Source organism: Schistocerca serialis, chromosome 1 (genome assembly GCF_023864345.2).
Source record: "Schistocerca serialis cubense isolate TAMUIC-IGC-003099 chromosome 1, iqSchSeri2.2, whole genome shotgun sequence".
Taxonomy (NCBI): domain Eukaryota; kingdom Metazoa; phylum Arthropoda; class Insecta; order Orthoptera; family Acrididae; genus Schistocerca; species Schistocerca serialis.
This window is the reverse complement of record NC_064638.1, coordinates 315,431,185-315,442,925: the sequence shown is the minus strand read 5'-3', so window position 1 is coordinate 315,442,925 and position 11,741 is coordinate 315,431,185. Positions and strand designations below refer to the sequence as shown.

Sequence of the window (11,741 nt, the reverse complement as noted above, 5' to 3'; positions counted from 1 at the left end):
GCAGGTCTGTGTTGATGATTCTCACGAATCTGGCACTAATACATGGAGAGTTGAACTGGCTGCTTCTGTGTCATAGGACTGTTTTACAGCTTTAGATTGACTGTCGAACCTTTGTGGCAGTTTCCTCTTCATCGCCAGTTGATGTGGCTTATTTGGAATGTCAAACAGTGTGAGTACTGCATTCCACACGAGTTTGTTATTGTCTGCGTTCATGAACTGGTTTTGTTCGAAATGTAGCAAACAAAACCTAATATTATTATACAGGTAAACCGGGTCTTTCTTCATAAGGTCTTCTCGTCTGCTATTAACTAGCCATTTTTTGCTCCTAAAACGAAACATTCATCATTTATACACATACAGTTTGCAAGAGAATCCTGACGATACACTTTAGTAACATGATGGTATATACCTCTCAGGATCCTTAGGAAACCTGAAAAAGACAGCTGTGGTGTCTTCTCCATATTGCTGCTGCCATTTATTGCGCTACAAACGCTCCCGATGGTAAAAACCATTGTGTAAATCAAAATAAACAGTCACTATTCGATTTCACGATCGCGCCGAACTCACAGTTCAACCTACCGGCCGCTTGGGGCGCTGCCGGCGCTGAAGGCAACAAAATCTAGGCGAAGTGTCGCGACTGTTATGTTAGACTGTGATCTTAGCTGTGTTTGTCGGTGACTGGTGATATCTGTGTTTACCATAGTGGAAAACTTTGGACCGCATGTGCATGTGTTTATGTTTGGTATTTGAAACTGTCAAATATGAGGTGTATACTCATTTTTGACCAGTTAAGTGATATATTGTATACAAAATATGATAGAAAGTTTCTTAAACACTTGAAAAAATTGGCTACACAACAAGGACTTATTCGTGAAGGAAAGGTTAGTTAGTAATTTTATGTATTTATCGTAACATTTATGAAGCATTTCATGCCATTGCTGCATACAAAATAAAAATACTTGTACTCAACTGAATTGTTATGTACTTGTGGTTGATTTTCAGTTTTTAATCGTAAAAGTGAAGTGTTTTAGCATGGTATATTGAATGGCCTAAATTATTCATTACAGGATGAAGACGAGATTAGCCCAAATATCATTATTCAGATATTTTCTCCGATAGTAGCATCTCAGAGGATTATGGGATGCCAATTTGGAAATTCGTATACTTCTATACAGTGTCAGGATGGTACAAATATGGTATTTGATGAGGTAATTGTTTTATTTTATAAGTTGTCACCATTTTCTAATGTTGACGTATAGTAACAAGAATGTTGAAATGATTTCAAGAAATGCAAACATGAATGATCAACGTGACTCACGTGTTATAGGGAACACATATGAGTAACACATGACAGCAACAAATCTATTAAAGTTTACTCACATAACACTGTTGTTATGGCGACATAAAACCAAAAATAGGCGTTGTGTTCCTCGAAAGTCGGCGTTATAAAAACCATAAAAAACGTGACTGGAGGTGTAAATATCGTGATGAAACATGGATAATGCCTGCCTTTGAGAACCTAAATTTGCGCTGACGTTTTCTTTTTCGTAGACGCTTACCAACTTCTTATGAACTTGTTGACTTTGCTTTTGCGTAGAAACATGGTGGCTTAAGGTTGTCTTATAATTGAAAGATCTACCTGTGAATTAAGATGCTTCATGTTTGTACCGGAAAATTGTGTGCTTAGTTTAGGCAACCATGGTATATCATCACTCATTGAATACAAAATAATTCAAGAACTGTAAGTGACTACACATACTCCACACATTTACACCATAAGACTTACTAAAGCTAATTTTTAGAGACTCTTACTGTATTATCTGCAAGTAATTTGAATATTACTGTAATGTTTCAAGGCAGCTGTCCCTTTCTTCATTGGCTGATGTTGTTGGTAGTCATTAGAGGAGACACATTTGTACATAGATAATTAATAACAGACTAATTTACTGTAGGTCTCAGATTTAAAGAATCAGGTTTATTATTCACACATTAACAAAGTAAAAACTGTTGCATGAACTTTTGTACATTATTACTTAGAATAAAAACACAGAGCATCCATAGTTTGTCACAGCAACTCAAAACAGTGATTAACAAGCAAGGCACAAAGTTTAATATTTTGTCTTTACGCCATCCTTCGGTCTGAAGGTATGTATATGCTCCACGGTGACTTGAGTTGACTCTTATTTTCTCTCTTAAAACTTATGTCTCTATGTTTGGTTCAACTCTTTTAGCCATTCATCTTATAAAAATCGGTTGTTGGCTTGTTGTCACGTAGTAGTGTGATAGGATCCTCCATGCAGTTTGGAGACAATTCACTGTCTAACCTTTGAAGCTATAGAGCCTCCTTATATGTTGAGGTTAAGGCCATATATTTTCCGTCAGTTTCAGGTGAGGCTACTGTCAATGGTTTCTTATACTGCTAGAATATCACTGCTACTTGATACTTAAACAGATATCCTGTTGTCAGCTTTCTGTCTTCAAAATTTCTGGCCCAATCTGCATCACACTAACCTATTATGTGGCAGTCCTCTGTTTTAGAAAACAATAGTGTCATATCCATGGTATGAACATGGCTTTCAAGTAAGACGAAAACTGGTACATGAGACATATTTCCCATACAGCGCATGAATTTAAAGATGTTGAAATTAACTCCATGTCTCGTGCTGAATCACATTTACTTTCATGGTCCAATGGGAAAGATGCTGTTTGGCTCCTGTAAAGTGGATGGCCCATCATTACACAATTACACAGTGTGCAATTGTGCAAACATGACAGTAAGCATTCGGAAAATATGTTATTTCTCACCTTCAGGTGATCTCATTTCATTTTTGGATGGAGATGACAAGGAAAACCGTGTTAAATGCAAGGTGGGAAAGTTTTAAAATACAGTTGCCTGCTTTATATTTGAATTTGTTTCTGAGGCTGTTCTTTGCAGATTTTTTTGTTTATATACGCACACCAGTATATATGTAAAAAAATTATTAATGGCTGTCATTATTGTTTGCATCTGCCCTTTTATTTCTTTGAAGTTTTCTTTAATTAACAGTAACAGAATAAAGAAATGTCACCACATTTGTGCACCCAAGCTGTCTCATGTAATTCTTTACACAGAATAGACATTTAAATTTGCAATACAACATATAGATTAAGAACACTTATTGGCACTGCTGTCAGCTCGGTTTTTATTTACTGTTTCCATGTAGTGTTGAATGATGGTGCTGTGTGTAAGTGGCATTTTAATTTTATACTTTGCCAATGAATAAAGTGAGTTAAGCTATTCATTTTTGCATCTAACACCCAAACCTCCAGATGTCAGACACTCAGATCGGTAATTAGTTCCTACTATGTAGTGTAGTCTAGTAGAATGCGTATAGATGGTAATTAAAAGTAACACCGGAACTACAGAGCACAGGAAAAGTGTATCATTGAGTAATTGTGTTAGTAAATTTCCCATGGGTGGGCTGGTAGAACATGTGGTTGTTGTACGAAGGCTCCCGCATTCAGTCCCCACTGGGGGCAGAACATTTTCCTGACATGAAAAAGGACTTTTTTGGAGTTCTGTAGCAATATTATTTTGTCAGTCTGCTTTCACTTTGTTGGTTGAAAGCAGCAGCCGGCCGGAGTGGCCGTGCGGTTATAGGCGCTACAGTCTGGAACCGCGTGACCGCTACAGTCGCAGGTTCGAATCCTGCCTCGGGCATGGATGTGTGTGATGTCCTTAGGTTAGTTAGGTTTAAGTAGTTCTAAGTTCTAGGGGACTGATGACCACAGTAGTTAAGTCCCATAGTGCTCAGAGCCATGTGAACCATTTTTGAAAGCAGCAGACCTGTAGCATACATTTGTACAGATAGGTGTAGTGGTCTGCCGACAGAACACCACACTTATCTATACAGATGTACTCTTTAGGGGTCAATGGAACGTCTGATACTACCCATCTGCTTTGACCCTTGATGTAATGGTGTTGTTGTGTGTACATTATTACGGCGCGGTGTTTATAAGTTGGTTGTGTTTGTAGATGTCATCTTGTTATATTTGATAGTGCCCTCTGGTATGTATGTGTATGTACTGAGTGTAATATGTTGTGTTAGGTTTGTTTGAGCCTTGGTGTTGGATGTGTGAAGCCGTTGGCAGTGTTTGTAGTTCAGGACGTAAGGTTTGGAAGTGTCTTCAGTGAATTATGAATTAATTTTTTTGTTTACATGTTTGGTGTTTTCGTTATGTGTTATTGGTTTGCTGTTTGTGGTGTGGTAAGACGTTTAATTTATTGTGGCTTCTGTTGTTAGGTATGGATACGGCGATGAAATATTGTAGGAGTTGGCTTTTTGGTATCAATAGTTGTGGCTGACCTATATACGTCAAGGGAAACGATCAATTCCAGTTTTCGTAGTTTTAATTGTAGGTAGGTTTTGGTACCATCAGCTGTAGTTGACCTATATAGGTCAAGGGAAATGTCCGATTCCAATTTTTGCAGTTTTAGCTGTAGGTGTTTTTGTATCGTCAGCTGTGGTTGATCTATGAAGGTCAGGGGAAGTGTAGAATTCCTGTAGATTTTGTTCGTGTAGTGGAGTGTTGTAATTTTTTTTTGTGTCATTTTATGTGTTTTGGGATCGTGGTGTGTGTGTTTTTACTGTTATGTTTATCTTGTCCCCACCCTAAAACCCCAATTTCCTATGGTTGTCCCATTAGTTTGATTGTATTTTTTGGGGTAGATGTTATTGTCTTATTTATATGTATTTTCATGTTTGCTGATGTGTGTATGTTGTGACATCATAGCCATCATATTGGAGATGCTTAGAATAGCCATTACTGCCCTATTGATGATGTCATAGGTCAAAGCAGATGGGTGGAAAAGAGAGCAACATAAGGCAATTGAACTCTGTCATTATTGAGAAGCTACTGTAAAGCTCAAAATCACAATTCTTAAATGATATTGTTAATATAGGTGTTGATGGTAGAGGTTGGTTTCAGGGAATTACTATCGATTGCTAATGCCAACATCCTAGTGAACAACAGTGTGTGTGTGTGTGTGTGTGTGTGTGTGTGTGTGTGTGTGTGTGTGTGTGTGGGCGCGCGCGCGTGCAAGCGCCTGTACATGCGTGCGTGTGTGCACGCACATGTTTGTGTGTCGTGTGCGTGCGTGTGCGCAGTTGGGTGGGTGGATGAGAGAAAGAGAGAGAGAGAGAGCACTCTTATGGTAACTTTTTTTTTTTTAATTTTTTTTTTTTTTTTTTTTACACTTAATATGATATTGTTATAGCTCATTGTGATGTATGCAATTTTCAGTACATGGGATATTTGTTCGTACACATTGGTCTGAAGAATGTTACATGGCTAAAAAGAATGCTGGGAATTTGCATTACTGTGGTAAAACACCTCTGTGGACCAGATGTCTCAATGTAAGTACACTGCAGAGCGGTTTTGTAGTACTTTGGAAGAGTGTTTTCTATAAATTTGTTAAGATCTCCTTCTACGTGATGGCAGGTAAAGACTAAATGCATCATCTTTTTACGGGAAGAAAGCAGCATTAAATTACACAATGACATATTGGTCAAACAAACACTGATTATGGGCTTTGCTGTTTAGCTAACATGACACCTTTCTGCTGTAATGAATTGCATTTGCAAAATTGTAAGTGTCTGAATCAATGGTCTTTGTTCTCCTATCATTAACAGACATTAAATTTTGTGTTGCACAGCATCACTGTTGCTTTTTCATATCGTATATACCCTAATACATTACTACAACTGTTGTATCTTCTTGTATTATTTCTTCTCATTGTTAAATGACCAGTATTCAGTTAAAAGTCTTAATGCTGTCCTGATGGCATCTGTGGATTACAATTTTGTATACTTTACGAATTGAGTTGGGCGATGCTGACTGAATTAGATTAGGAAATGAGACACTTAAAGTAGTAAAGGAGTTTTGCTATTTGGGGAGCAAAATAACTGTTTATGGTCGAAGTAGAGAGGATATAAAATGTAGACTGGCAATGGCAAGGAAAGCGTTTCTGAAGAAGAGAAATTTGTTAACATCTAGTATAGATTTAAGTTTCAGGAAGTCGTTTCTGAAAGTATTTGTATGGAGTGTAGCCATGTATGGAAGTGAAACATGGACAATAAATAGTTTGGACAAGAAGAGAATAGAAGCTTTCGAAATGTGGTGCTACAGAAGAATGTTGAAGATTAGGTGGGTAGATCGCGTAACTAATGAGGAGGTATTGAAGAGGATTGGGGAGAAGAGAAGTTTGTGGCACAACTTGACTAGAAGAAGGGATCGGTTGGTAGGAATGTCCTGAGGCATCAAGGGATCACAAATTTAGCATTGGAGGACAGCGTGGAGGGTAAAAATCATAAAGGGAGACCAAGAGATGAATACACTAAGCAGATTCAGAAGGATGTAGGTTGCAGTAGGTACTGGGAGATGAAGGAGCTTGCACAGGATAGATTAGCATGGAGAACTGCATCAAACCAGTCTCAGGACTGAATACCACAACAACAACAATACTTTATGACTGCGAAAATACCATGAGTATAGTCCATTGATACAATAGAGGTGATAACTTGGAGAACAGTGGTGATAAATGTGTGTTGGTGTGAAATTTACTGTGTTTTATCAATTGTTAGTTTTATGCACATAACACCATATGAGAAGCTTCTGTACTGTGGAACATTTTTCTTCACTCATTACTTTTACGTGTTAACTCTTTATGGGTGGCTGCTGCATTATATTCCTGGCATGGATTTTTTTTTTCTATAGTAGATAATTACATGGGAGTGTTGGCTATTCACTACCTAACTGCTTCCCAGGTGGAGCCGTCATAGTGCCACGTGTGAAAAGTTTTGTAGCACTGTGAAACTTGGAGACAGTTGTGTTATCTTTGCATTCCTCATTGTCCAGGGAACGTAGATGTCTAGGGTAAAATATCAATCTAGCACAAAAATTTAACTTATCAGGAGATTTCAATGCAAAATTGTTTTTGTACTTTATTTATCTGTTTATCTTTTCATATATTAAAGCCGACAAGATTAAGCCCATGAGTTCTTTCCTTATGTGTAACAAAATGTTATGATGTGCTTCTAGAAGTTCAGCTGAGTTGTTACTATTTAGCGCACAATGCAGCTGAACACCCAGAAACACACCATTACTCCAGCGCACCGAAAAAACATAAGATATAATGAAACATTGTTTTACTTTTTCTGTGTTGTCCATGATTTTATAAAAGATTGTAATTCTAAGAACTAGAATGAGAGATACACAGGGTGAGTTTACTAAATGGGGAGCAAATCCAGTAAAGAATCCTTGAGAGTATAAGGAGTGAAAAAGGTCATATGGATGTAAATGCCTTCCATGGTAAGTTACACTTACTTGAAGGTAGAGATAAAAAAAAAATCTGTGACGATGTGGGTTTCAGTGATTGAAAGCTATATGAGAACACACCAGGAAAGTGAGAATGTTCTGTCTGTACCAGTGTTTTAACTATATATGTAAGAGGGCAGTGAGCTGGAGCACAATCATGTAGTAGCCACATTGCCCTTGTATTACCAGAGGCATGTCTTCCAGCAGGGAGAAGGGAGGGGCTCATTGTGACGCGCAGAAAGTAAAGATATGGCTCACCTATGAGGCATTGTGGGGGGATGGCTCATCCCACAAGGTGGCCTCCAGTAATGCATGCCCACACTGGTGCTGATGGTTTGCTGCCTCCATACCATGTGAGTCCAGGAAAACAAAATCAACCTGGTTACCCTTATCTAAAGCCCCATGAATTTCATGAATGAACAGAGCAACTTGGGTCTCACAAGGTATCTATTTGCGGACTCTATGTTGGATCATGTAAAGGTGATATTCATTCTCCAGAAAGATCATCATATGCCTGGATAAAATGTGTTTCATAATTCTATAACAGATTGACATTAGCAATAAAACTCTACACTTATACGTATTTGTCTGACAACTCTTCTTGAGAAATAGAATGACCTATACCACTTTCCAGTTTCTTGGAACCCTTTGCTGCTCCATAAATCTACAATAAACTACAGGTAAAAGGGGAGCAAGGTCTGTTGTTTTTCATGTTCTTTAGGAAGCTTATTCCTTGTGAGATTCAGATGGGCACATCCAGGTTGTTTTCAATGCCACCGGTCACATTTGGTATGGCCAAGAGGATTCACAGTAGAAAGAAAAGTTTTTCATTTCAGATCTAGAGCTGCAAAAGACTTAAGAATAAAACATGCCATGGCTAATTAACTGCTGGTGCAAAAGTGAGCTCGTGGTTGTGGCTGATGATCTACAGTGGAGGATATTGCTTTGTTGGCAGCTGCTGTACAGTGCTTAGCAATATTGCCTCATCCCATAGTTTGATCATTGTTCGTGACAACAGGTGCTTGACTGTGTCATTCTGATCCAGCAATGTAGGATGAGTGACAACATGAGCCCTCAATATAGCGTGCCTTTTGCAGCACAGCTACATTTGGGCACGTAACTCATGGCACATATTGCCACGAAATGTAGCAGCCTCCATTTCAGATCAAATCCCACTTGTGTGACACCAGATGTTCAAGTGCAGAGCACAGAGCGAGGTTGCGAAGTGGTTAGCACACGACTCACACTGGGGAGGATGACGATTCGAACCTGTGTCCAACCATCCTGATTTACGTTTTCTGTGATTTCCCTAAATAGCTTCAGGCAAATGCAGGAATGGTTCCTTTGAAAGGGCATGGCTGATTTCCTTCCCTGTACTTCCATAATCCGAGCTTGCACTCTGTCTCTAATGGCCTTGTTGTTAATGGGACGGTAAACATTAATCTCCTCCTCCTCAGGTGCAGACTGAGTCTGTTGGGGGTAGGCAAACTGCAGGCATCTTTGAGGAGTGTTAAATTAGAACAATCAGTTTGTCTTGTTTGATAATGAAGTGTATTCCATATCTGGGGTATAGATGGGTTCATCTGGATAGTTTTTTAAGACTACCAGCCAGTTTTAGTGGATCCAAAAGGTTTCTATGCTAGAAATATAACATTGTAATTTTGTACTTATGACCACAACAAATAAAGAAGGAAACCTGTCCTAGCTATCTGTATGCTGGTGCAAGTGTGAGTTTGCGATTAGGAACCAATGGTCTTTCGTGGCAGTCAACAGTCAACACATGAGTCCTCTCCCATGACTGCTTGTGGCTGTACACAGGGAGTGCATAGAGGGAAAATTATCAGCAGTACAAGTTTCATGTTTCATGGGAATAAATAACTTCTGCTCAGGTGATAATCTTATGTGGCATGTAAACCCAGTTGATTTCTAATTGAATGATACAAGAAAATAATTTAGGGAACATTTGAAGTAATAATTAGACTGACTGAGCAAACTGAACATTTCTTTCTCACAATCTGCATATGTTTCTAGTGGTGCATCTTCAGATCCATATGTCTTTGCGCTGTTGAATGATTTTGGTTTATTTTCTATTCCACAATTGCTCATGTCAATATTTCTTATTTCAGCATTTGTGTATGAGAACACGATTTTTCGCAACAGCATTCTTGGATAGCTGTTTCACAAATTACTACCACATCAGATTTATGTGTGATTTCAACCTTTTGATGACTGTCTCTTTAGTCAACATCAGGAGTTTCCTGTAGGTTGTGTGGTACTTTATTTAGTTGATAAAATTATCATCGTGGAGTCGTCACAAGGTCACGGAACTTCCATATGCAGCTGGAAATTATGTTGCTGTCTATGGTGGGTATCTTCCATGTGATTCATAGTTCTTCTCTGAGTTCATGATTGATGGCAAACATGGGACACCATGCCTTTGTTGTACTACTTTCTCTTTCTGGTACTGTAAGTCAAACCATCTGACTAGCCTCTTCTCAGGGGCTCACAACTCTTGTGGCTATGTGTGCATGGCAAGCACGGGGCCCTGAACCATTCCAGTACTCCCTACTTTCCCATGCTGTAATCCTATTCTCTGACTGCACATTTTCTCTTGGAGACTGACTAAGGTTGGTTACCTTTTACATGTTTCCCATACTTTTTCGCAAACAAGTTCATCTCTGGAGCTGGGTCTGACTTCCAGGCAGACCAGTTCAAGTATGGGACTACGTAATGCTCCTTTCAGTAAATGGGAGCGCCTAACTCCTCAGTGCTCTGGCCCTTGTTCCTGACACTGCGCTAGGACCTGAGGGAAACTAGAATCATATGCTATGTCATCTAAGCAGTTTAACCCTCCCTTTGCTTATATGTAAATTTTTACACCTATCACACCTGAGCATGGGATGGCTGATAGAGGAGTATACACTTTGTTGCTAATTGAACCAGACTGTGTTGCCTCATATGAACACTTTATGTTGAAGTCAGCAGTTATGAGCACAATTTATTGGACAAAATAACTGACCCAATTGAGGCACTCAGTTAATACAATAATTTATAGGTTCAGTGTTACACAAATAAAAGGTAGCTGCCCAAAATTGAAGTCCAAGCATAGTCTGGAGTCAAAGCCAGTATAGTCAACTGGTAGCAGTCTGCAAGTGAAAGGCCCACCAAGCAAGCACATGAAAGAATGCGTGCTCTACACAGAGGGTACAGAGTTGTAGCCACTCAGTGGTCATGGGATCCTGTCACATGATGTGACATGTCATCCTAGGTGTGACTTCTTCCTAGAGCACTGCTTGCAAAGACAGTTTGTAAATCATGGTGGCAAGGGCTGCAGGTAGGGGTTATTCTCCAAGAGCCATGTCACTGCCGGAGTTACTTACAGCATCAACCACCCCTCCCCCACAGAGATGACGCATAGAGGCAGAATTGGCACAACTTGTGACGTGGCTCCAACACAGGTGTGGGATGCTACTGCAGCAGCAAGATCTAGGGCACCACTGCCGGAGCTGAATCCAGAAGGGCCTGCATCTCAGATGGAAGTCCAATAGTAAGAGCAGAGTGAGAGGGTTGTGAGGCTGCATTCCATGTAGCAATTCAGTCAGGCTCTTCCCCGTAATTGGAGTGGCGTTTTAGGTGGCCAAGAACAAGGAGAGGGCAACATTGGATGGGGTGAATTTCGCATGGCAGGCTGTATACGCCCCAGGACAGCTGGGAAATCCGAGAAAAAATGGGAAATTTTTCATCCGGGAGAAAACTGGGAAAAACCCGGGAATTTTTCAGAATTCTGGAAATTTTTCGTTGTTTTAGTTTTCAGTTAAAATTTTGTAATTTTGACTGGTAAGAACTGATACTCTAATAAAGAATATTACTGTAGCCCGCTACTGCAGAATAATACTGCAGCAATTAAAACATGAACAAGAGGAGGAAAAAAAAAAGAAATAAAATTTTAGTTCCAAAGGAAATGCGCCATTTACAACGAAACACTGTGCACACAAAAGTGTCTGCCAAGAGCAAAATGTGTCAAAGGCCTTAAGATGAAGACTATGCAACACTTTGTAGTAATAAACTGGTTTCTATGAGAGTGATATCAGAACTGTTGACATTAGGTTCGCTTGAGCAGTTGCCAGCGGGCTCGTGCACATGCGCAGTTGAGTCGTGTATGAGCAGTAACAGCCAGAGGCTAATGAGAAAAGTTTTTTTGGCGCACCCCAACTGCCAGATTTGCACGTGCGTGGGGTTGTCTGAGTTGTAGTGGGGAGAGGGGTAGTCTCAATGTGATCCGTGTTTACGTTTAGTGATTTCAATGTTTTCTCTTCGGTTACGGCTCCCATGTCAAATGAAAACAAAATGGATTTCTGTGGTTGGGAGCTATCAGGTGACTTAAA

The 11,741-nt window shown here is 39.5% G+C and overlaps 1 protein-coding gene across 1 annotated transcript in view; it reads left to right on the top strand.

Moving 5' to 3' along the window:
• The first annotated feature begins 674 nt into the window (after positions 1–674).
• LOC126469706 (Hermansky-Pudlak syndrome 1 protein homolog) overlaps positions 675–11,741 on the top strand; it is a 152,234-nt gene continuing 141,167 nt past the window's right edge. The window contains exons 1-3 of the mRNA XM_050096892.1: positions 675–881; positions 1,068–1,208; positions 5,284–5,396. Of these exons, the coding sequence (XP_049952849.1) occupies positions 762–881; positions 1,068–1,208; positions 5,284–5,396 (374 nt within the window). The 5' untranslated portion in view covers positions 675–761. The remainder of the gene's footprint in view (positions 882–1,067; positions 1,209–5,283; positions 5,397–11,741) is intronic.